This window comes from Neomonachus schauinslandi, chromosome 6 (genome assembly GCF_002201575.2).
Source record: "Neomonachus schauinslandi chromosome 6, ASM220157v2, whole genome shotgun sequence".
Lineage (NCBI taxonomy): Eukaryota > Metazoa > Chordata > Mammalia > Carnivora > Phocidae > Neomonachus > Neomonachus schauinslandi.
In genome coordinates this window covers 123,282,381-123,305,664 of record NC_058408.1, presented here as the reverse complement: position 1 = coordinate 123,305,664, position 23,284 = coordinate 123,282,381, and the positions used below count along the sequence as shown (strand labels likewise).

The 23,284-nt window shown below is 36.7% G+C and overlaps 1 protein-coding gene across 1 annotated transcript in view; it reads left to right on the top strand.

Annotated features, from left to right (window-relative positions):
• Positions 1 to 23,284, top strand: part of TM9SF3 (transmembrane 9 superfamily member 3) — a 70,497-nt gene that overhangs the window by 27,785 nt on the left and 19,428 nt on the right. Inside the window, exons 6-9 of the mRNA XM_021699500.1 lie at positions 3,519 to 3,650; positions 4,988 to 5,154; positions 9,509 to 9,603; positions 13,276 to 13,406. Coding sequence (XP_021555175.1) covers positions 3,519 to 3,650; positions 4,988 to 5,154; positions 9,509 to 9,603; positions 13,276 to 13,406 — 525 coding nt within the window. The remainder of the gene's footprint in view (positions 1 to 3,518; positions 3,651 to 4,987; positions 5,155 to 9,508; positions 9,604 to 13,275; positions 13,407 to 23,284) is intronic.

The window sequence follows — 23,284 nt, the reverse complement described above, 5'->3', positions numbered from 1 at the left end:
AGAAACATATATATAATTTTTTCTCTCATCCTTTTTTTGGGTCATTAATTTCTCAGGGTAAGAAAAAAAAATCAAATCTTTGGAAAAGTCTATAATTACAGACTGCTTTTATAAATCTTGAATGCTACTTTAATGATAAACTTAAATCTGTGTAACCCTTTTTTGCAAATATTTCCAAATATAATGCATTTATCATTTCCTTTATAATTTCACTAGGTATTCAATAAATAAGTTATTAAATGAAGGAAAAAATGATTTTTATAGAGAGGCAGAGGCAATTGGCTATCTCCTGTTTTTCAGGGAGAGCCACAGAGTTTGTCCCTTTCCTGAAGCCTCAGGGTGGGTAACAGAGCTGGGGCTGCCTTCATCCTAGTGCACATACTTAGCAGCCCAAGTTAAAATCTGGCCTGATTGTACAAGACAGTTCATGTTAAATATTCTGTGTATGTATCTGTGGAAGTTTAGAGCACATCTATGAATAAGGGAATATGTAGAAGAGAGGTTTTATGGAGGAGAGGGTTTTCGAGTTGGGCTTTAAACAGTAGATAGAATTTACAGAGGTGGATAGAAGTAGATCCCATGTGAGAAGAAATTATGAGAAGGATACAGGTGGAAAGGAGCGTGCTGTATTTGTGAGTCACTGAAGAAGGATAGGCCCGACTGGAATATAGGACACAATGGAAAGAAAGGTTGGCTAGATAAGGTAGGTGGCCATAGAACCAGGGGTACAGAATATTAGGGAAAATAGTTTAGATTTGATATGTGAAAAAGTAGGGAATGTCACTGTAAGTTTTAGAGTAGAGAAGTGATACATGAACATGAGGTTTCAGAAAGATTTGCTGGGTAACTTTTTATAGGCTAGATTGGAAGGAAGGACAGGGAACAGAAATAAAGAAGGCTAAGTAGGAGGCTGTTAGGGATTCCTCAAGGTGTGGAGGATGGCATGGGAGTGGAGACGAAGGGATAGATACAAGAGATACATTAAAGGAAAACAGATTTAATAATTATTATATAGGAAGGATTAAGGAGAAGGAAAAGCCAGAGATAATTCTAAATTTTCAAAGCCATATGTTAGTACCATTAGCAGCAGTTAGAAATCAGAAGCGAGTTATATGTGAGGCAAAAGATTATGACTTTACTTTAGGGCACTCTAAGTCTGAAATTCCAGAAAGACATTCAAGTGGAAATGATCATATTTAGCACAAGTGCGAAACATGAATGAGCAAGAGAGCTAGAGATTTGGGGCAGGGTAGGGGTTGGAGGTGAGGGTGTTACCATCATCACTGGAACACTAGGGTAGAAGTCCTGAGAGCCTCAAGAAGTCACAGTAGAGCACCAAGCCTGGCGCCTTTGGAAGAGTCGCGCAGGGAGGGAGGAGCAGGCACCGAAGATGAAGGAGTTGAAGCAGCAGGCCGGCGGGGAGGGTGGTGTAGTGGCGGCGGAGGTGAGATGTGGCGGGAGAGCAAGGACAGTGGACAGATAATTGCCGATTCGGTTTAAAAGTTCATTGCAGGGCGCCTGGGTGGCTCAGTTGGTTAAGCGACTGCCTTCGGCTCAGGTCATGATCCTGGAGTCCCGGGATCGAGTCCTGCATCGGGCTCCCTGCTCAGCGGGGGGTCTGCTTCTCCCTCTGACCCTTCCCCCCTCATGCTCTCTCTCTCATTCTCTCTCTCTCTCTCTCTCAAATAAATAAATAAAAAAAATCTTTAAAAAAAAAAAAGGGGCGCCTGGGTGGCTCAGTTGGTTAAGCGGCTGCCTTCGGTTCAGGTCATGATCCTGGAGTCCCTGGATCGAGTCCCGCATCGGGCTCCCTGCTCGGCGGGGAGCCTGCTTCTCCCTCTGACCCTCCCCCCTCTCATGTGCTCTCTCTCTCTCTCTCTCTCTCTCATTCTCTCTGTCTCAAATAAATAAATAAAAAAAAAATCTAAAAGTTCATTGCAGGCCTTTCAGAGAAATTTTGTGGGGCAAAGTGAGATTGTATCGTTTTTAGGACTAAGTGGGGGAGGACGCAGAATGTGTTGTTTCCTCATTTGAAAAGTATTGGCATTGAAAGGAGAGGGAGATAAGAAGAGGAAGAATGAGGGGACAAAAGATCATGTAAACACTTTGAAAGATATTAATGGAAATAACAACTTGTAAATTTTTTGAGTGTTTTACTATGAGCCTAGGCTCTAAGCCATATGCTTTACATTTATTATCTTGTTTGAGCCATATAACCACCCCAGGGAGCAGATACCACTGTAGATGGGGACCTTTGGTGATTACTGATGCTGGAGAAAGGTGCAAATTTAGGGGTGCAAAGTGAGAGGGGGGAAAGCACCTCAAGGAAAGAAAGAGATGTAGAGCCTAGTAGAAAGATTGATTTAAGAAGGGAACAACTTCTAGGAGATTGACAGAAGGAATGAAAGGCTAGGAGGAAAATGCAGAAAAATAAATGAAATTGGGGCCTTGGTGAGAGAAGAGAAAGTTTGGAACTATCCTTTAGGAACTTTTGGGAATTAAAATATAAAGGAATTTGAGAGGTGCCTGGGTGGCTCAGCCGGTTAAGCGTCTGCCTTCGGCTCAGGTCATGATCCCAGGGTCCCGGGATTGAGCCCCACATCGGGCTCCCTGCTCAGCGGGGATCCTGCTTCTCCCTCTCCCTCTGCTGCTCCCCCCTGCTTATGCTTTCTCTCTCTCACTCTCTCTCTGTCAAATAAATAAATAAAATCTTTAAAAAAATAAAATATAAAGGAATTTGAAGTCAGAGGCACTGAGTTCTGAGATGCACTTAGAGATACAGTGTACCTTGTGATTATGAACCACAATCTGGACCTAATTCTGACATATGTGTGAGTGAAATCAAAGTCAAGAGCCTTGGGAACATTGGGACACGACGGGGTACCTCATTGTTCTCTGTACCATGGAGAGCTCAGTTAGAAGGGAGCGAATAAGGATGGTGACCGGGTGGAGAAGATGAACTGCAGCAAGTGAAGCATCCTTCCGGTGGGTGGCCCAGATCCGTGGCAGTCAACTATGATGGTTCAGTCTTTGGAATTTTAACAAGGTTTCCAGGTTGTTGCTCACTTAGAGGGAAGGGAAGCCATATAAACCAGGATAGTATTATTGTCTTCCTTTTTGATATAGGAAAGCTGGGGTCACATAGCTAGAAATTGGCAGAGTCTGGGTTAAAACCCAGGTCTGTTTGACTCCAGATCCCGTGTTCTTTCTGTGTGATGCTAAATACCGTATGCCGTGTGGTCCAATTGTACTTTATTTGTACAATAAAATTGATTGTGAAAAGCTACGTATACGAGATCATGTTTTTAATGCATCTGAGGTTTACTGTAAAGAAAGCCAGTCTCTTTGCATAGTGAATACTCACCCCATTGTGTCTTAAGTTTGGATTTTTATGTAAAAGTTTAAAAAAAAAACAAACTGTTTTTTTTTTTGCACTACCATGCTACTCTCATCACGAAACCTATGAATTTTGTGACTGATACTTCATGTCGGTGATATTTTATTTTCTGTTATTTTAGATTCATTGGTTTTCAATTTTCAACTCTTTCATGATGGTTATCTTCTTGGTGGGCTTAGTTTCAATGATTTTAATGAGAACTCTAAGAAAAGATTATGCCCGGTACAGTAAAGAAGAAGAAATGGATGATATGGTAAGCAAACATTCTACGTTGTATTTATAAAAGTGATTTAACTCAGTGTTATTTTGAATGTTGGAATGTAGGTTACATGAGTTTTAGAATTCAGAATTTTCAGGTTTAAGAAAGGTGTAAAACTCCCAAAGGGGTCTCTAATATTTATATTTATATTAATATTTTTACATGCTCTGATTACCTGTCCCATAATAAAATATATTTATTTTTTTTTCAGCAAAACATATGAATGTTCACCTTAAGTGAGATAAACAGTACAAATAACCTCTTCAACTCTCAAGTCTTGCCACCAAATAAGAACGTGTCAGACTTCCGAAATAAACTTTCAGTTTTCAGAGCTTTTGATTTCAGAATTGTAGCAAAGAAGTTGTAGACTTGTACTGACATCTTTCTAATACTGTTAAATACTGCATAAAATTCAGGGAGTGGGTGAAAGGATTAATTTACATTTAGTTTAGTAGGTTCAGAGGGGAGGGAGGTTTGTTTTCTAAATTCTTTTACTGTATTATACACAATGTGTGTGTTCTGTAGGCTATTAATGGCTGTTCTGTGTAGATATGCTCTGTCATTAAGTTTGGAAAGGAGTTAAACAGATTAAAATTTTAATATGCAGATGTGCATTGTGAAGTATCACAAGGTAGATAAAATATTTGGTGCTTCTCAAACACATCTGACCAGGATCACCCCCAGCCCCTAAAAAGCCAGATTATCTTAAGGGACTGGTATTTCTTATGAAGTACTATTTTAGATACTTGCTTATTCAGGTTGAAAAGGAAAAATTGAATACTTTTTAAAAATGCTATAGACAAATAATATTTAATAGATAATATATAACTGTTTGATATTTTCCTCATATATTTTCTTAGATTCCAGGATATAAAGGACATTTCTGCATTTTTAGGGCATCTAGTACTGGTTTCAATCTTCTTTTTCTCTTTTGTTCTCCACCTGGCCTCTCATTATATTTGAGCCACAGGTGTGATATAAATGGCAAGAATAGGAATGTTCAGAGAGCCAGTGTGCTCTTCTCTCATTTTGACTATTTCTTTTTGCTCCTAGACCTTTTCTTTTTTCCATTCTTTGATACTCTCTGAGCACAACTGGGAGCCACCTTCTTGAGCCTCAGTAAATGCCATAATACTTTAACATTATAAATTATTAAGGCAGTGATTATTTTAAATTTGAAATGTCTTTTCTAGATATTTTGAAATCTTTTAGATAGCTACAAGTTTGGAGGGAGGGAACTTTCAACTGGAATTGTAATTTTTCACCTACTTTATGTATTTTAATTTCATTCTGAATGACTTTCTTTTCTCTTTACGTATATATGTATATAGGATAGAGACCTAGGAGATGAGTATGGATGGAAGCAGGTGCATGGAGATGTATTTAGACCATCAAGTCACCCACTGATATTTTCTTCTCTCATTGGTTCTGGATGTCAGATATTTGCTGTGTCTCTTATTGTTATTATTGTTGCAATGATAGAAGATTTATATACGGAGTAAGTATCTGTATTTAACTTTGTTTTTTCTTGTTCTTAAACATTTTAAATCAATCATAATTAAATATTTGCTTATTTCAATTATCTTAGAATTTAAATAGCATAAATGTTATTATTACAGATAAATAATGGACAACAATCTTCAGCTAGAAGTATATTTTTCTGTTATATTTTAAAACTTACTAGCCTTACTGAACATTTTGGTTGGTTACAAAGGTTATGTTCCATTAGAGGTACGAGCAAAGTTACTTATAAGCTAGTGCTGTTTGAGAAAATGAATAGCATTTTTTTGAAAGCTGAAGATACAATTAGATCTTTATAAGAAGCACTAGGATTTCACAGTTATTGAATTAGTACTTCATATTTATCTTCCAAACCGGAAACTCTTTACAGAACAGAAGAGAAATAATAAATAATATTTAAGAAAAATTTAATATTTATTACATTTATTAATTTTAATATTTATTAAGTAATAATTAATAGTAAAAAGAGTAGTAGAAAAGGCACATGAGGTTAGAAAAATAAATGGATGATTTATCTTACCTTTACATGGTTTCTGGTACATTTTTTTCTTTGAGAACAAAATCGGTTGCAAGAAGTGTTTGGATCATTAGAAGAAGTTGTACATTTACGAAGACCTCTGTCCCTACTGAGTGGTCCTATAACCTGTGCTCAGAGAGCCACAATCTCAATGAAGCAGACACACTCTGGGCCTAGGTGTCAGGGGTTATAATTCAGGTACTTTAGATACTGCCCCATGAAGTTCTCTATCAGAATGACACTTGTTTCCAGTTAGATTTCATACCTCTATTTCAGTTCATAATGCATTCTTTCTTATATATGCCTGGCATTTGGTGGACAAACAAATTGTTGCTGAAAGAATGGCTCCTGATTTTTATGTTAAATATTTAATGATAATAAATTACTGTTGCTTCACCTAGACCAGAAGCTCCTCGAGAGCAAGGACTAGGTCTTAATTTATCTTTGAATTCTCAAAACACCTATGTAAACACGTGGAAGGTACTCAGTGCTTGTAAGCTGAAGTGGCTGTATTAATCAATAAGGCTCTTTCTCTGTAGTTTCTGTTATATTTCTTTAATATAACCTTTGCAACTTATTTACCGTATAAGCTTTAAAATAATTGTCCAAAACCTAAACTTTTAGTGTTCTGGTGGGTAGTTCATTTTTTAGGATACAGTATATTTCAGAGGAACTAAATCCCACGTACAAGAAAGACATTTCAAATCTGCCACAAAGGCATCCTTTGCCTTAAATACTGGATTAAATTTGTCACTCCTAAATTGGCATTGACTGCACAGTCACAGTCTTTGGAGTTACCAGTGGGCAGCCTCTCCTAGAATTCAAGTTTCTGCCTTGTTCCTTCTCAGATGTTAGGGTTACAGTTTTGGCAGTTCATTTTTTAATGCAGAAGCTCTTTTGCTTATAGAACTTCAACTTTAGAAATAAGAAACTTTATAGTAAATGGTATTAGCAGGCAAGTCATGCACTGTTATTTTAGCCTGTCATTATTAATGGTTTTTCTATGTTGTGCTTATTTGAAGTGAACATACTTAATTATATCATTAATATTAAAGCTGTATTATTTTGATATCAAAGTGACTTAACATTATTGAGGTTCCATTAGGTGCTTCATACACATTAGCTGTTTTAATTTTCATGCCCATTCTGTGGAGGGACTATTATTCTCTCCATTCTCCACATGAGAAAAGTAAAGTTCAGAGAGGTTAAGTAATTTGACTGAGATCATACAACTGTTTTTAGGGGTGTTAGTAAGCTGGGATTTGAACCTAGGCACTCACTCTCACTCCACAATTCGTCTCTTAATTTGCTCTGCTACGGAAATGAAAATAGAGATAATAAAAATACAAAGTAGTGAGAAAATGAAAAACCTTGCACATGACATTTGTAAGACTCACTCCAGAGTCAGAATGATTCTAAAACATAAAAAGGAGATAATGTAACATGTGAACATTATTTTGTGTTGGTGATTGACCATAGCAATCAGAGAAGAAATAATAATTAGATAAATAGAGGATCAGTATCATTGTGGATGCCTATGAGTGTGATATTAACTCCTGAGAAGGCATAGTGTGGGAGAAACTGTGGGTAAGTCTGGAAAAATACTGCTGCTCTATAACTTTGGGTGGACAGTGGTGAGCTGGCAAGTGTAAGCAGCTCCTTAAATGTTTCCCGCCTCGAGTTTTGGAGAAATGAACAAGTAGGCCGTTCCCTATGTCAGCATATTTTTCAGTGTAGATGAAGATGGTGTATTTTGGGTGGAAAATGCCCATAGAATATATATGAACGAAGAGATGAAGGGTATGTCTGATTTTTAAAACTGTGACTGACACTTCATTTAGTGCAGTGTCTCTAGGGATTGCAAACTTAAATCCCTGGTAGGCATTTTGGACTCTCAGTCACATGAGCATTCCTTTTGAACCCTCTCTGCTAATATTAAAAGCTTCTGACTGGTAGTAGACTGGTCTTAGACTAAAGCAGCCTTTCAGCTTTCAGCATGGCTAGACCTGTGTCAGTCTTCACACACCCAGTTACAAACAGAGAATGAGTCAGGTTTTTTTTTTAAGATTTTATTATTTATTTGACACAGAGAGAGAGATAGCAAGAGCAGGAACACAAGCAGTGGGAGAGGGAGAAGCAGGCTTCCCACCGAGCAGGGAGCCCGATGGTGGGGCTCGATCCCAGGACCCTGGGATCATGACCTGAGCTGAAGGCAGACGCTTAATGACTGAGCCACCCATGCGCCCCTAGGTCAGATTTTTTAATGATAATCTGAAAGGAAACAGTATTTGGAGTGTTTGAGTTGTTGAAAAAACAAATTTTGATTCTAAAAACTTTGAAACCCACAATCTTTTAATTTTTTTTTTTTTTTAAGTAAGCTCTGCACCCAACATGGGGTTCAAACTCATGACCTTCAGATCCAGAGTCACCTGTTCTACTGACTGAGTCAGCTAAGTGCCCTGAGACTCACGATCTTTGAAACATGGGAATGACATATTCTTATATTACTACCACATTTATATTTAGCTATATATTGATGGAAATTAAATACTGTAATGTTTTGACTATTATGTATCCACTTTAAGAAGTTGAGCATAGGTGTTTGGGCAGAGGAGTGCTACATATTTCAAGACTATATGATACCTTTGTATTCTACATAGGTGTACAATGAAATATAATAATTATTACCCAGAAGGTGGTTAATTTATGAATTATCTTCCCAGTACACACATTAGTGTGATGTTCTTGTAAATTCTTTTTAAAAGAATATTCTTTAGCTCAAACTGAGAAGGTTATATGTTCTATCTACAGACTTTATTTTACCTTCCTAGTTATGATAAGTTTCAAAAATAGTCTTTATTGTTAGTGGCTTAAGTACATTTCTGTATTATGGCAAATGATACTGTCATTTATCATCTTAATATTTCTCATTGCAATTAGGCATTTAAAATATTTTGTTCAGTTTTATTCAACAGGAGAGTTGGTCTGAATTCTCTAGATATCATTAGTGGAAGAAGAGGTTAGAAATTGTTGATCTGAGGGGCGCCTGGGTGGCTCAGTTGGTTAAGTGTCCAACTCTTGATTTCAGCTCAGATTATGATCTCAGGGTCATGAAATTGAGCCCCACATTGGGCTCTGCCCTGTGTGTGGAGCCTGCTTAAGATTCTCTCTCTCCCTCTGCCCCTTCCCTCCCTTCTTTCCCCCTCTCTAAAAAAAAAAAAAAAGAAAAGAAAGAAAGAAAAAGAAATTGTTGATCTGGGTTAATGTTGATTTGTGGACCTAATGGATTTTTAAAAAATAATTTTTACTAGTATAAGGAAAACGAAATAGGAAAAGTCTCAGTGTTACACCATTTGAAGTAATATCACTAATATAGATGATATTACTTCCACTTTATTTTTTATATCAGTGGGCAAGAATCTTAAGCAATTAAATTAAAAAGAGGAATATTCTAATTATTTTTCTGAACATGAATATCCTTATCCATATGATGTGATTGGTTTACAGGGTTGCAAAACAATTTTAGTGCCAGCTTCTAATGTTTTTGCCAAAGAAATGTGAAATATTTGTTTAGAATATATTATGAAATTTAACTGCAGATTAAAAAAATTAGTATCAGCCTGTGCAATTTTAACTAGAAATTAATTCACTAGGCAACTTTTTGAGATCCCTTACAGTCCAGGATGATATTTTTTGTGTTCCTGTTATATTTATCTTTGAAATTAAACTAATGTTAATGTGATAGACTCTGATATTTTCTTTAAATTGTTGGCTTTAACTTATCACATACATATGTTGTTTCGCCTTTTTTTAGGAGGGGATCAATGCTCAGTACAGCCATATTTGTCTATGCTGCTACATCTCCAGTGAATGGTTATTTTGGAGGCAGTCTGTATGCCAGACAAGGAGGTAACTTACAAGTTATCACTTTGTATTTTTAATTACAGATGCTACTATTTTACCATGAGGTATTTGGAATTTCAAAGGGATAGTACAGCCATTGTAAAATACTTTGTTATCCTATTTCACATAATCTCCACCAAACCTGTTATGTGGTCTATTTTGCTTTTATGGAATCTTTGCATTTTATTTCTGAAAATTATGAATAATTAATAAGTTTATCTCCATTGTCCACTGTGAAGTTAGCCCTGAGGAACATGTAGGAAAGAGTGTGTATATATATATATATATTTTTTTTTTTTTTTTTAAGATTTTATTTATTTATTCATGAGAGACAGAGAGAGAGAGGCAGAGTGAGAAGCAGGCTCCCCAAGGAGCAGGGAGCCCGATGCGGGACTCGATCCCAGGACCCTGGGATCATGACCTGAGCTGAAGGCAGACGCTTAACCATCTGAGCCACCCAGGTGCCCTGGAAAGAGTATATTTAAGTTATTATGATATTATTTTGCTTTGAGGTACCTTACTCCCTAGATGTGCTCCATGGGAGGCCTCCACATAGAGTATTTAGTGTTACAGCTGAATATAAAGGCGTGTTTTATGGCTTATGGACAAAGTGTCTGGACTGGAAGGAGAATAGGAAGGAGAGCTCTTTATTTCTATTGACTCTTGAATATTTATCAAAGGACCCTGCAAAAGATTTCTGTTATTCTGTGTCACAATCTTGTTAAGGGCACTTCATCTTAAATTCCCCCGCCCTGCTTCTTTACTGTTGTGATCTGCAAATGATGGGGGATACATAGATGATACAAAGGTACTGCTCCTTGGTGTTTCTTTCTTTGATGGCACTCAAGGGTCTTCAAGTTTTTTTGTTTTCCCTGTAATTGGGGTCAGAAAAGTACGGAAAATAGTAGTTTTGCATTGGGAGTGAAGGGTTATTGAAAGACCTTAAAATTATATTCCTAAGGATAGAGACTTTCTCATGTGATTTTCCCAGCTCATCCTAAGCAATGTCAGCGTTAAGGAATCCTGCCTTTTTAGTCAACTAGACTTACAGGTTATTGGCACTCAGAGCATACATAGGATCATTTAAAATTCCTCCAGGATATTCTGGTTTACCATTGCCTTTTTTTTATTGGTCCTATTAGACTTAATGTGATCTGTACCTTCAGTATAAATAATTCTTTGGATTGCCTGAGGGAGTATCATTATCCATAATTATTTTAGTTATTTGTTCAGTGTCTATATTTTACCTTCAGATATGGAAAACAAGTCTTACATGGGGCTACCATCCTTAGGAACGAAGGATGCCTAAGTTAACTTCTGCTTTGAATTTGACCTGGAAACTAGTTAGGCTATGACCTCCAGAAAAATCTCCACAGCAGAAACAAATTATTTAAAACAGGAAATTTATTCGTACTTGGACATAAATTTGCTTTTAGTTTGATTACAAGTTAAGAACACCAGCCAAACTTTACTATACTTAATTCTTTTTTTTTTTTTTTTTTTTTGAGAGAGAGAAAGAGAGCACACAGGTTGGGAGGGGCTGGGGGAGGGGCAGAGGGAGAAGGAGAGAGAGACTCTTAAGCAGGCTCCACACCCAGAGTGGAGCCCACCTCGGGCCTCGATCTCATGACTCTGAGATCATGACCTGAGCTGAAATCTAGAGTTGGACGCTTAACCGACTAGCCACCCAGGTGCCCCTAAAGGTTATTTTCTGATTGACAGTGCCTTGAGAAGGTCTAATCATGTCCTGATATTTTGTCTGAGCGATCCCTAAAAACCAGGTTAATGTAAGAGGTCAACCCAGAAAATTGAGAATTTTTCAGAGTTATCCCAGGATTTGAACTACAATGAAGCTCAAGGTCTGTACATTGCCCTCAAGGTACTGGATAGTCCTCCAGACCCAATTTGAAGCTAGGGGTGGCCTGGAACTTGACCAAAATCTCTAAGGGTGTGGTCAGCAGCAGGAAGCACAATGCAGATTTGTGGGCTACTGATTGCACCCAGTGGAATGTGTGATTCTTTTTGATTTTGGAGGGAAAGGGAGTAATAGAATTGAATATGGAATTTATGAATATATGTCTGAATCTGAGAAGATAATGAAAAGTTTAGGAAAAGAGTGCTAGGAAAGAGTTAGAATTAAATAGGAAAAATAATACTTTAATTGCCACTCTTTTGTGTTCAAATGCTGAATCTTAGTGTGGAAAGGAGGGGCTCTTGAAAGTTACCTGAGAAAGACATAAAATAGAGGTGAAAGTTCAGAATCAAGGAGTTTTTCTGGAGGAATGTTAAGATTTGGGGTAGTAATTCTATAAGATAGATGTTTAAAAGAGCTTTACATAGAACAAAACAGAAGTTAGGGTATTGCTTGTTTTGCTTATCATACTTCCTGCTTAGGTCCATATTGCTTTTGGTTGTGGGGTTGAATTTTAATAATGATCCACTATGAAATCCTTGTGTTTTGTTGCTGAGCAGTGTGCAGACGTTCCCTCTGTAGTGCTCTTGCTTGTATACGCTGCTGTATTAGAAAGATAGCTCCACGCTCCTGATCAATATGAACATGAGTTAGAATTTTTGGTGACATAGTTTAAAATTGACATAGTTTCCTTCGATTATCTAAATAACAGATGCTCACCTCACAGAATTTTGGCAGTACAAAGAGATACAAAGAAATAGTGAAACGGGTGCCTGAGTGGCTCATTCGGTTAAGTGTCCAGCTCTTGGTCTCAGTTCAGGTCTTGATCTCAGGGTCATGAATTCAAGACCCGAATTTTAAAAAAGAAGGAAAGAAAAGAAATAGTGAAACTCCCAAGTCTGTAGTTCTGATTGCTGAGAGAGAGCTCATGAGATGCACTGTGTTTTTCCCTTTTGAAACAAATAAATCTAAATATTTGTTTATAATCATAACTACAGCTAAAAGTAAATTTAGGGACCCCTTTCACCAGGGGTTTTTTAACTTTTTTTTTTTTTTTAAAGCTTACATGAAGCTCCCAATATTTTTTTTTTAATTATGATTTTTTTTTTTTAAGATTTTATTTATTTTTTGACAGAGAGAGACACAGAGAGAGAGAGGGAACACAAGCAGGGGGAGCAGGAGAGGGAGAAGCAGGCTTCCCGCGGAGCAAGGAGCCCGATGTGGGACTCGATCCCAGGACCCTGGGATTATGACCTGAGCCGAAGGCAGACGCTTAACGACTAAGCCACCCAGGCACCCAAACTCCCAATATTTTTTAAAACTGTTGAAAATGGACTTGTTCTGGTTGAAGCAGGGCTTGGGGCTCTTCCTTCACCAGTGACTTCATGGGCATCTCTAGGAAGCTCCCAAACTCCAAGTGCTAGTTTGAAAACACCTATCTAGGCCAACTTGTAACCCTGCAAGATTGAGTGACTTACCAAAGTTCACAGCAGTTCAGTGGCAGGGTCAGGACAGAACACTGGAATATTTTACTATAGTCCATTGCTCTTTTCCAGTACAGGTTTTCATTAGACATACTTACATAGCCGGACTGGTCTTTATTAGCTGTTGTCCTGAAACAATTATTAGAATGGCAAATTTTAAGATCTTTACATTAGAATTTTACATAAATAACTTGGTGCTAAATAAAGAATAGTTTGGTACCTTATGAACATTAATATAGCCCCCCCCCACCTCTGATTTTCATTGTTTCCTTTCTCTTTCAGGAAGGAGATGGATAAAGCAGATGTTTATTGGGGCATTTCTTATCCCAGCTATGGTGTGTGGCACTGCCTTCTTCATCAATTTTATAGCCATTTATTACCATGCTTCAAGAGCCATTCCCTTTGGGACAATGGTAGGTTGCTTGAACCTTACTTTGAAGCTGGAAAAATAGAAGCATTCCAGTATGAGGCCTGCTATCTCTCTGAAGTACCTCTTAGTAAGAAGGGGTTTGGTATTTGCAGCCAGTCCCTACCCAGTCCTAGAAATCTAGGTGAAGAAAATTTTTTCTTGATTCAGTGAGCCAGTAAAGTGAAAGTCCAACTTATAAGTATGACAAGAGAATACTATACTTTTTATCAGAGATGGGAAAAACTGGTGACTGTATTGTAGAAGAATAAAGAAATGAGGGTGTTTTAAGGTGATAGGTGGGTGCATTGGTTGTGGTAGGTAGTGAAGCTTGTCCAGAACACATTTTCTTTTTTCAGTAGCGGTGTACTTATTTTTAGAATCTCATTAAACATTTATATTGATAATATGTGTTACTTTGGACATTAAAATCCTATCTCATATTTTACCTGTAATCACAGACTTAGGAATATTTTGGATTTTTTAGCTACATTAAAACTAAAATACAGATATATACCAGTGCTCTACAGAGGTAACCCACAGTTTCCAAATTTTTGCTGTTGTTACCTTTTTACTAGAAACAGTTTTAGGCCTGGAGTAGACTTAGTCTTAATGTACACTTATGCAAACGTGTGCACGCTCATATGCACATGTATGCAAGGTGTAGGATGGTTACTGTTCTTCACAGAGGCTGTGTAACTTGGTCAAGGTCATACAGATCGTGGCAGAACTTTAACTGGACTCTTTCTGAATTTTAATCTTATTTTGGTTTTCTTTCAGTTATATGAGAGTTATCAAATGGTTTCACAAAAACTCCAGATGATTTTATTTATTTATTTTTTTTTAAAGATTGTATTTAGTTTTCGACAGAGAGAGACACAGCGAGAGAGGGAACACAAGCAGGGGGAGTGGGAGAGGGAGAAACAGGCTTCCCATGGAGCAGGGAGCCTGATGCGGGGCTTGATCCCAGGACCCTGAGATCATGACCTGAGCCAAAGGCAGACACTTAATGACTGAGCCCCCCAGGCACCCCAATTTTGTTTTATATTTATTAATTTTTTTTAAAGATTGTATTTATTTATTTGAGAGAGAGAGAACGAGAGACAGAGAGCAGGAGAGGGAGGAGGGTCAGAAGGAGGAGAAGCAGACTCCCTGCCGAGCAGGGAGCCCGATGCGGGACTCGATCCTGGGACTCCAGGATCATGACCTGAGCCGAAGGCAGACGCTTAACCATCTGAGCCACCCAGGCGCCCCCCCCAATTTTGTTTTATAATCCAGGTTTTTCAAAGACATTGCATATACAGTTTTACTAAGTCTTTGGTACTTTTTAGTTATTGATACTATTTAGTTATATATTTCGTTTTTGAAAATTGCTTCAAAATTGAAGTTTTTTTGTTTTGTTTTTTGTTTTTATTTTTGTTTTTTGCAAACCAAGGCAAGTGATAATAGTTAGGAAAGGGTAAAGTAATTAATCTCATTCAGAACTGGAAAAGAATTTGCTTTATAGTAGTTCCAGGCCATCAGAAAGTATCTATACAGAGTCAAGGACTTCTTAAAGATCATCTGCTGAATTAATTATTTTCATGGTACTTTAAAAATGAAAATTCAGATTCTGCTCTAATTTTCCTCATAAAATTTTGAATTGATGTGAAAATTATATTTTAAAGTTGCTTTGTTTCCCTAAAATTATAAATTTTACCACTCGTAAATGGGGTTTTTAAATGTTAATATTCAATGTAATTTGCCTTTAGATAATTTAATAATTAATAACTACTAGAATACAGTTTCAGTATTACAGTATTTCAGTATTAGAGTTCAATACTGAGCCAGAGCAGGTTTATAAAATTGATCTTTGGTATGTAAAGACTGGCTGTTGGTGTTTAGCAGGCACCTATAATATCATGTTCTTAATTTGCATTCTAATTTGGAGTGAAGGAATGCTGAGTGAAAGACATTCCATTGCCCTCAAGTTTTAATCAGCTGTGTGGTCTAACATTTTTTTTCTCCTTTTAAAAGTATCAAAATTTGTTTAGAACATGAAATTTAAGAACTTGAGTGAATGTTTGACCTTGTGTTCATTAAGTGTTTTAACTACTGAAATTTATATTTTTAGTTATTGGACTTGTTGACATTATGAAAGAAGTGGTTATATAGTCTCATAAACTCCAAGGCATGTTCTCAACCCTGGGTACACATTAGAATCCTTGGGAATTTGAATAATTTCAGTACTCATGGTTTCATCCTACGCCAATGAAAAATTAAATTTTTTTTTTAAATGTTTTATTTATTTTTTCATGAGAGTCAGAGAGAGAGAGAGAGAGGCAGAGGCAGAGGGAGAAGCAGGCTCCCCGCCTAGCAGGGAGCCCGATGCGGGACTCGATCCCAGGACCCTGGGATCATGACCTGAGCCCAAGGCAGACGCTTAACCATCTGAGCCACCCAGGTGCCCGAAAAATTAAATTTTTTAATTTTTTAAAGGTTTGCTCTAAATCAGGTCTTTACCTCATTCTAGTTCCCAGCATTTGGGGATGGATCTGTCAGCTGAAAGTCTCCCAAAGCATATGTTTCTGAGAAGTTGGATGCCCCTACTTAACTGAACACCCTAGTTTGAAAATCAGAGTCTTCAGATACTCCTGTATGTTCTTCCCCAGACCTTAGCTGTTTCTGTCCCCATTCCTTTGATCTCTTGGACATTGAGCCCTTTCTCTGGGTGATCTTGTCTCTAGTACTCTGTTTTCTCAGACATTTCACAATGAGGGTTTAAGCCATCCTTGGTAAAAGTGACTTCAGGCTTCTGTCTTGCCCTGTCGAGGCACCTGAATAATAGGGATTTTGCCCACTAGGGATCTGGAATTTTGTCAGAATACTGCTGTTATCACCAGGACTAGCCCAAGATAAGATTGAAAGTGGGCAAGGTTTGTCTTCGGACTCCCAACTTCTCTGCTCAAGTGTACCTAATTACACATAAAAGCCATTAAATCCGTGTCAGATTAAACTTGTTGAACAATTTTCAATCTTCTTAGCGTAATAAAAATAAACATAAGTAGAGGGTGGTGGTAATGATCTGAGCTGATATCTAGTGTCCTAGGTTTAAGGGATGGTGCCTAAAGTCAAGAGAGTATTACAAGAAGACTAAAGAGAGCATTTAAATAAAATTTAGGGTCATGGACTGTCCAGAGACAAACATACCTGTTCCTGAGGTTGGAGTGTTCTGACCAGAGGTCTATTCTGGCTATAAGGAAAGGGAGAGAGTGTACTTGAAATCAGATTGATTCTGGGAAGATAAAAACTTTTTCTTTTGGGAATTTGTTCAAGAATGATTTAGGTGTTAATACCCAGAGTTTTTGGTCCTGTGAGCTTTTTAGGAATGAGGAAGGATTTCTCAGGATGTTCTGAAAACAGGCTTTAGGCATGAAGTCTTCTGTGGGCTGTAAATCTCGAATCCTACATTTGATGTTATTGTAGGCTTTCAGGGGACAAAAAACCAGTTGCAGAGTTTTAAAACTCAGAGTTGCAAAGTAGCATAGAAACTAATAACCTCTCTAGTCTAATAATAAGCTCAGCATGTACTGATAAATCCTTGACTTATTATACTTTATTGTTTTGTCTCTCAGTGGGTAGAATAGTTGGTGGAAAAGAAACAGGAGTCATGGGTGAACCATGTTGTATTTGTCATCTTCAGGTCTATTTTAGTTTGGGGGGGGCGACATCTTGAACATTATCAGAAATATGCCGTAAGTTTATTTATTTATTTATTTTTAAAGATTTTATTTATTTATTTGTCAGAGAGAGAGCACAAGCAGGAGGAGCGGCATGCAGAGGGAGAAGCAGGCTCCCTGCTGAGCAAGGAGCCCGATGCGGGACTTGATCCCAGGACCCTGGGGTCATGACCTGAGCCGAAGGCAGACGCTTAACTGACTGAGCCACCCAGGCGTCCCAGAAATATGCCATAGGCTTTAGGAAATCAGATTTCAAAACTATTTAGGGAAATCCTCTCTCATGATCCAAGTCTTGGACTGTAACTGGGAAAATGGCTTAACAATTGGAGGCTCTCAAAAATGAAATTCATGATATGTGATCAGAAATTACCACAGTGAGGAAAAAATGGCAGCCAAGATTAAGGGACAGGTACTATTTTATGATCTCTCAAAAGTTGTGAGAAGAATACAGTATACCTAAATGTAAAAGAATAATAAAGATCTATAAAAATAGTGTTAGAAAAACTCTATTAGCCAACCTGAACTTTTGACAAATGCTAAGGCAAGTAAGAATTTGTAAGGATATTTTCATAGCAAGACCATAGGCTGAAAAAAGAATGGCTCTACCCCATTCTTTCTCTTTTTATTCATTAAATAAAATAACCCTTAAAACAAGAAAAAACAAGAGGAAAATAATCCCTGATAAGGGGGAAGTAAAGCCTAAAATAGGTAAGAGGATTGATAGTACAGGAGTACCTAGCCACCTTAGCTGTTAAGTTTGCTGCTTATGTAAGTAACCTTTTAGACATACTGAGAGATCATGCTGGTAAGTTATGTTTGAATAACTGTGTAAGGGAACAGAAGCATTGTAAAACTGGATATAAGCAGATTTACTTTTCCAGAAGGGAAAGGAAGAAAGTGGATTCTACCTTACAAAATGTGGTGAACTTGATAAAGCACAAGATTTTAGAATGTTATTAAAATTTATTTTTTAAATCACAGAAATAATGAACATTAGGAGCTATTATGGATTTATTAAAACAAAAATGCTAGAACAACTTCATTTCCCCTTTTTGGTAGGTTTTAGTAGACAAGAAGAATAAAGGAATGTGAAGTATTTATCTTATTGGACAGGGTAGAGAAATGTAGGTGGAATAGTACAGTCAGGTAGATGTATAATTAAATAATTACAGAATTAAAGAATTGGGATCATATTACTGGTAATATGTCACATACTCTCTTTCAGTAGATCTTGACTTTGGCCAATTCAAATAATTGTTAATGATTTGTATGAAGGCATAGTGATTTGATGATTAAATTGAAAAAGGATGTGAGATTGGGGAGGAAATTAGTAATATGGAATGATGAAGACAGCATCTTAAATAATCTCACCTGACTGAAATGATGTGCCAAATTTGACAAGATGAATTATAATAAGGACACAGACATTTGTGTAGCATTTTGTAGTTTACAAAGCTCTTTCATACCCCTTATCTTACCTGGTTTCAGAAGAACCCAAAGAGGTAGGCAGAGCTAGTGATGATATACATTATCCCTGTTTTACAGGAGCAGAAACCCAGCACTCTTGCAGGGTAATTGACTCAAATCACATTTTGTTTGGTGTGGTGCTGCTGGCGGTGATGATTTGTTTTTATTTCTTTATTTATTTCCTTCTTTTCTGCCAAGAGAAATTTTAGCTTTATTCTGAGAGTGGTGAATGTAGAATGTTTTATGTCTTCTTTTGGTCTGTATATTTTTATAGCCTAATGAGGTATAATTAATATATGATAAATTGTGTGTATTTAAAGTATAATGAGTTTTGATATATGTACATGTTTGGGAAACCATCACCACAATCAAAAAAAGAATGTATTTATTTATTTATTTATTTATTTATTTAATTTTTTTTTTAATAAAGATTTTATTTATTATTTGACAGAGAATGAGAGAGAGCACATGAGAGGGGGGAGGGTCAGAGGGAGAAGCAGACTCCCTGCCGAGCAGGGAGCCCGATGCGGGACTCGATCCCGGGACTCCAGGATCATGACCTGAGCCGAAGGCAGTCGCTTAACCGACTGAGCCACCCAGGCGCCCAAGAATGTATTTATGAAGTCCAGAAGTTTCGATGTGTACCTTTGTAATTCACCCCTTTTATCCTCCTCCTTCCTACCCTCCCTCCTTCTCAGGTAACCACCAATCTGCTCTCTGTCATCATAGATTAGTTTGTGTTACCTACAATTTCACCTAAATAGAATCACAGAGTATGTTCTTTTTTGTCCTTTTCCACTCAGAAAATTACTTTAAGATTTATTGATGCATGTATTAATAGCTTGTTTCTCTGTATTGCTTAGTAATATTCCATATATTCCATGGGTATACCACAGTTGTTTACCCATTTACCCAGTAATGGGTTATTTCCAGTTTTTGGCTATTATAAACAAGCTGTTATGAGTATTCATATAGAAGTCTTTGTGTTGGATATATATTTGATTGTCTTGGACAAATAACTACAGTGGAATGACTGAGTCATATGATATTCTCATATTTCCAGAAACTGCTAAAGTATAACATTGTATGTCAGCTATAGTTAAAAAAAAAAAAAAAGATAAAGAAAAGAAGAAACCACTAAACTTTTCCACAGTGGTTTTGTCATTTTACATTCCCACTATTATTGTATAAGAGTTCCAGTTGCTCCACATCATCTCCAGCACTTGATGTGGTCAGTCTTTTTAATTTTAGCCATTCTAATGGATACATACTGGTGTCTCATTGTGGTTTTAATTTGCATTTCCCTAATAACTAATCATGTTGGAGATATTTTTGTGTGCTTATTTGCCATCCCTATATTTTTTAAATGCATGTTCTAATCTTTGGCCTCTTTTTTATAGGTTGTTATCTTTGTTGAGTGGAAGAGTTCTTTGTGTATTGTAGATACTAGTCCTTTGTCCTATACTTATTTTGGAAGTATATTCTTTCATTTTGTGGCTTGACTTTTCATTCTCTTAAGAGTATCTTTTGAAGAGCAAAAGCAATTAAGTTTAATTTATTGATTTTTTTTCCTTATAAAGTCTGTGCTTTTCTGTCCTTTTGCCAAAGCAGAGATCAGTAAGCTTTTCTCCTGTGTTTTCTTCTAGAAATTTTATAGTTTGGGCTCTTAAATATCATCCATTTAAGATCAATGATTCATTTTTGGTTAATTTTGTTTATTGTATGAGTTAAGGGTCAGGGTTTTATTTTGTTTTTGCTTATGGCTGTTTAGTTGTTCCAACACCATTTGTTGAAAAAGTTATGTTTTCCTCACTGAATTGCCTTAGCATTTTTGTTGATCATCAACTGATCATTTAATGTGGATCTATTTTTGGACTTTGTGTTCTCTTTCATTGATTAATTTGTCATGTTTTTATGCCAGTGTCACACTGTCTTGATTACTGTGGCATTACAATAAGTTTTGAAATCAGTTCTTTTTCAACGTTGTTTTGGTATTTTTCGGTTCTTTGCATTTCCATATAAAGTTTAGAATGACCTTGTCAGTTTCTACAAAAAAACCTGCTGAGATTTTGATTGTATTGAACCTGTAGATCAATTTGGAAAGAATTGACATCTAACAATATTGAGTCTTTTAATTATAGAACACAGTATAGCTCTTGACTTATTTAGGTATCTGTAATTTTTTTCTGCAACATTTTGTAGATTTTAGCATTTAAATTTCGTACATCTTTTATTGAGTTTACCCCTAAGTATTTTCTATCTTTTATGCTATTCGTAAATGGTATTTTTAAAATTTCAAATTTGGATTGTTTGTTAATAGTGTATTAAAAAACAATTGACTTTTGTATATTGGCTTTGCATCCTGCAATGTTGCAAAAGTCACTTATTCTCTTATTTTCTTTTTTTGTAGAATCCTAAAGATTTTTTTTTTTTTTAAAGATTTTATTTATTTATTTGAGAGAGAGAATGAGATAGAGAGAGCATGAGAGTGGGGAGGGTCAGGGGGAGAAGCAGACTCCCTGCTGAGCAGGGAGCCCGATGTGGGACTCGATCCCAGGACTCCAGGATCATGACCTGAGCTGAAGGCAGTCGCTTAACCAACTGAGCCACCCAGGCGCCCGAATCCTAAAGATTTTTTACATAGATTATCATGTTATCTGTGAATAAAGATACTTGTATTTCTACCTTTCTAATCTGTATATCTTTTCTTTCTTTTTCTTGCCACATTGCACTGGCCAGAACCTCCAGTGCAGTGTTGAGCAGAAGCAGTGAGAGCAGACTTTCTTGTCTTGTTCCCCCTGTTAGAGGGAAAGTATCCAGTCTTACGCAATCAAGTAAAGTGTTACCTATATTTATTTTGAAGATGCCCTTCATCAAGTTGATGAAGCCCTTCTGCTCCTAGTTTGCTGAGAGTTTTTCATTTTGAATGGAGGTTGGATTTTGCAGTGGCCTTTTCTGCATCTTTTGAGATAATCCATGGTTTTCATTTTTTAGTCTGGTAATATGGTCACTTATATTGATTGATTTTTGAATCTTAAACTCATTTTTCATTCCTTTGATAAACCTCAGTTTGTTATGATGTATTTATCTATTTTATATGTCGCTGGATTCCATTTGCTAAAATTTACTGGGTTTTGCATCTGTATGTATGTATGAAAGATACTGGTTTGTAGTTTTCTTTTTTTCCTAGTTTTGGTATCAGGATGGTGCTAGGTTCACCAGATATGTTTTTAACTTCAAATCCAGTGTTTCTTCTGTTAGAGTACTGAAGTCCAAAAAGGCAGAGGGAGAAGCTACTTATTAGCATATTGAGAATGATCTCATAAAATAGATAGACTTCTTATGGGCATTTGTGTTTGAGTTGGCAATGCCCTGATTAGTAGATCCTATTGTTGAAATGCTTAAACTGAAGCTCATAATTTGTGTATAGATTTAAAGGTATAAAATGTATGAGGTAGAAAATAAGTAATAAAAATTGCCTAGTCTGAGCAGGTGTTGAAGAAATACATGAACATAGTGACTGATAAGAAAGTATATTTCCTGAGAATCACTTTACCTAAAAGCAATTACTTATCTATCACCATAAATAAAATTTATATTCTTTAGCATTAAGCTAAAATAGCCCATCTCAGAATGCATTTTCCCTTTCCATTTCATTCACACCATGGATTTCATAAAAGGCCAGTCTGGAAGCAGAGCTAGAATAAGTACTAGCCAAATTCTTGATTTGTGACTGAGATTGAGAAGAGCTGACCAGTTGGTACGTCTTTGGGGTATTAAGTACTGATAGGCAGTACTTGTTTCTAACTTGCTTTTATTGGAGATAGTGGAGGCCCTCAACCTGGAGTCAGTCTTTCCTCCCCCCACTGTCTATTTTTGCTGTTGGTCCAGGAACAGTGGCTAGGAGGCTAGGGGAGGGCCCTATATTGGTTTGAATTCCAGAGTTTTCACAGTGTATTAGACTAATGGTTTTTTTTGTTTTTGTTTTTAACTTTTAGCTGCTAAATTTCATTTTAAAATGAAACTTTGTGGAAGCCCAATAGAGAAAATAGAAGCATGAATCTTCTAGTATAAATAAATTTTGCAAATTCAATATCTTAACATTCTCAATGAGAAGCAATAAAGTTGTGATGAATACAGATCTAATATAAAGGGGTATAAATAAGAGTTCAGTTATATCTTCTTCAGTAACCAATTTATTCGGTTGAATGTCAGTCTTGAGAAAAATCCCGACATCACGGATGATTTAGTTCATGTGACTTTTTTTTTTCTTTTAACAGCTTGCCTTACAATCTCAAGAGTAATTCTTCAAGTAAACTCATCCAGAACTTGAACATAAAAGAATAGGAAATTGGTTTCACAGTTCAGTCTCTAACAGTTTCTAACAAACTGCTCACATTTTTTTTATCATGTATAAGAAAACAGACAAAAGGGGAAAAAATTAGACAAATACCAAACAGTTGATAATGGCTTGATGAGACATTTTATAGTTTCCTTCATTGATTATTGTTTTGCTTTGAATGAGCACACAGGCAATATATGCCCTCCCATCACTTGCCACTTACTCGCCTGTCACACACATGCTGTAGTGCATTTGCTTGTACGACGTTGAGTGAACAAATGTGTGCAGGCCAGAATTGGAGCGGTGGGAGGGAAGGGAGAACAAAGGACCAGTGTAGCCTCCTGAACCTTCCTAATC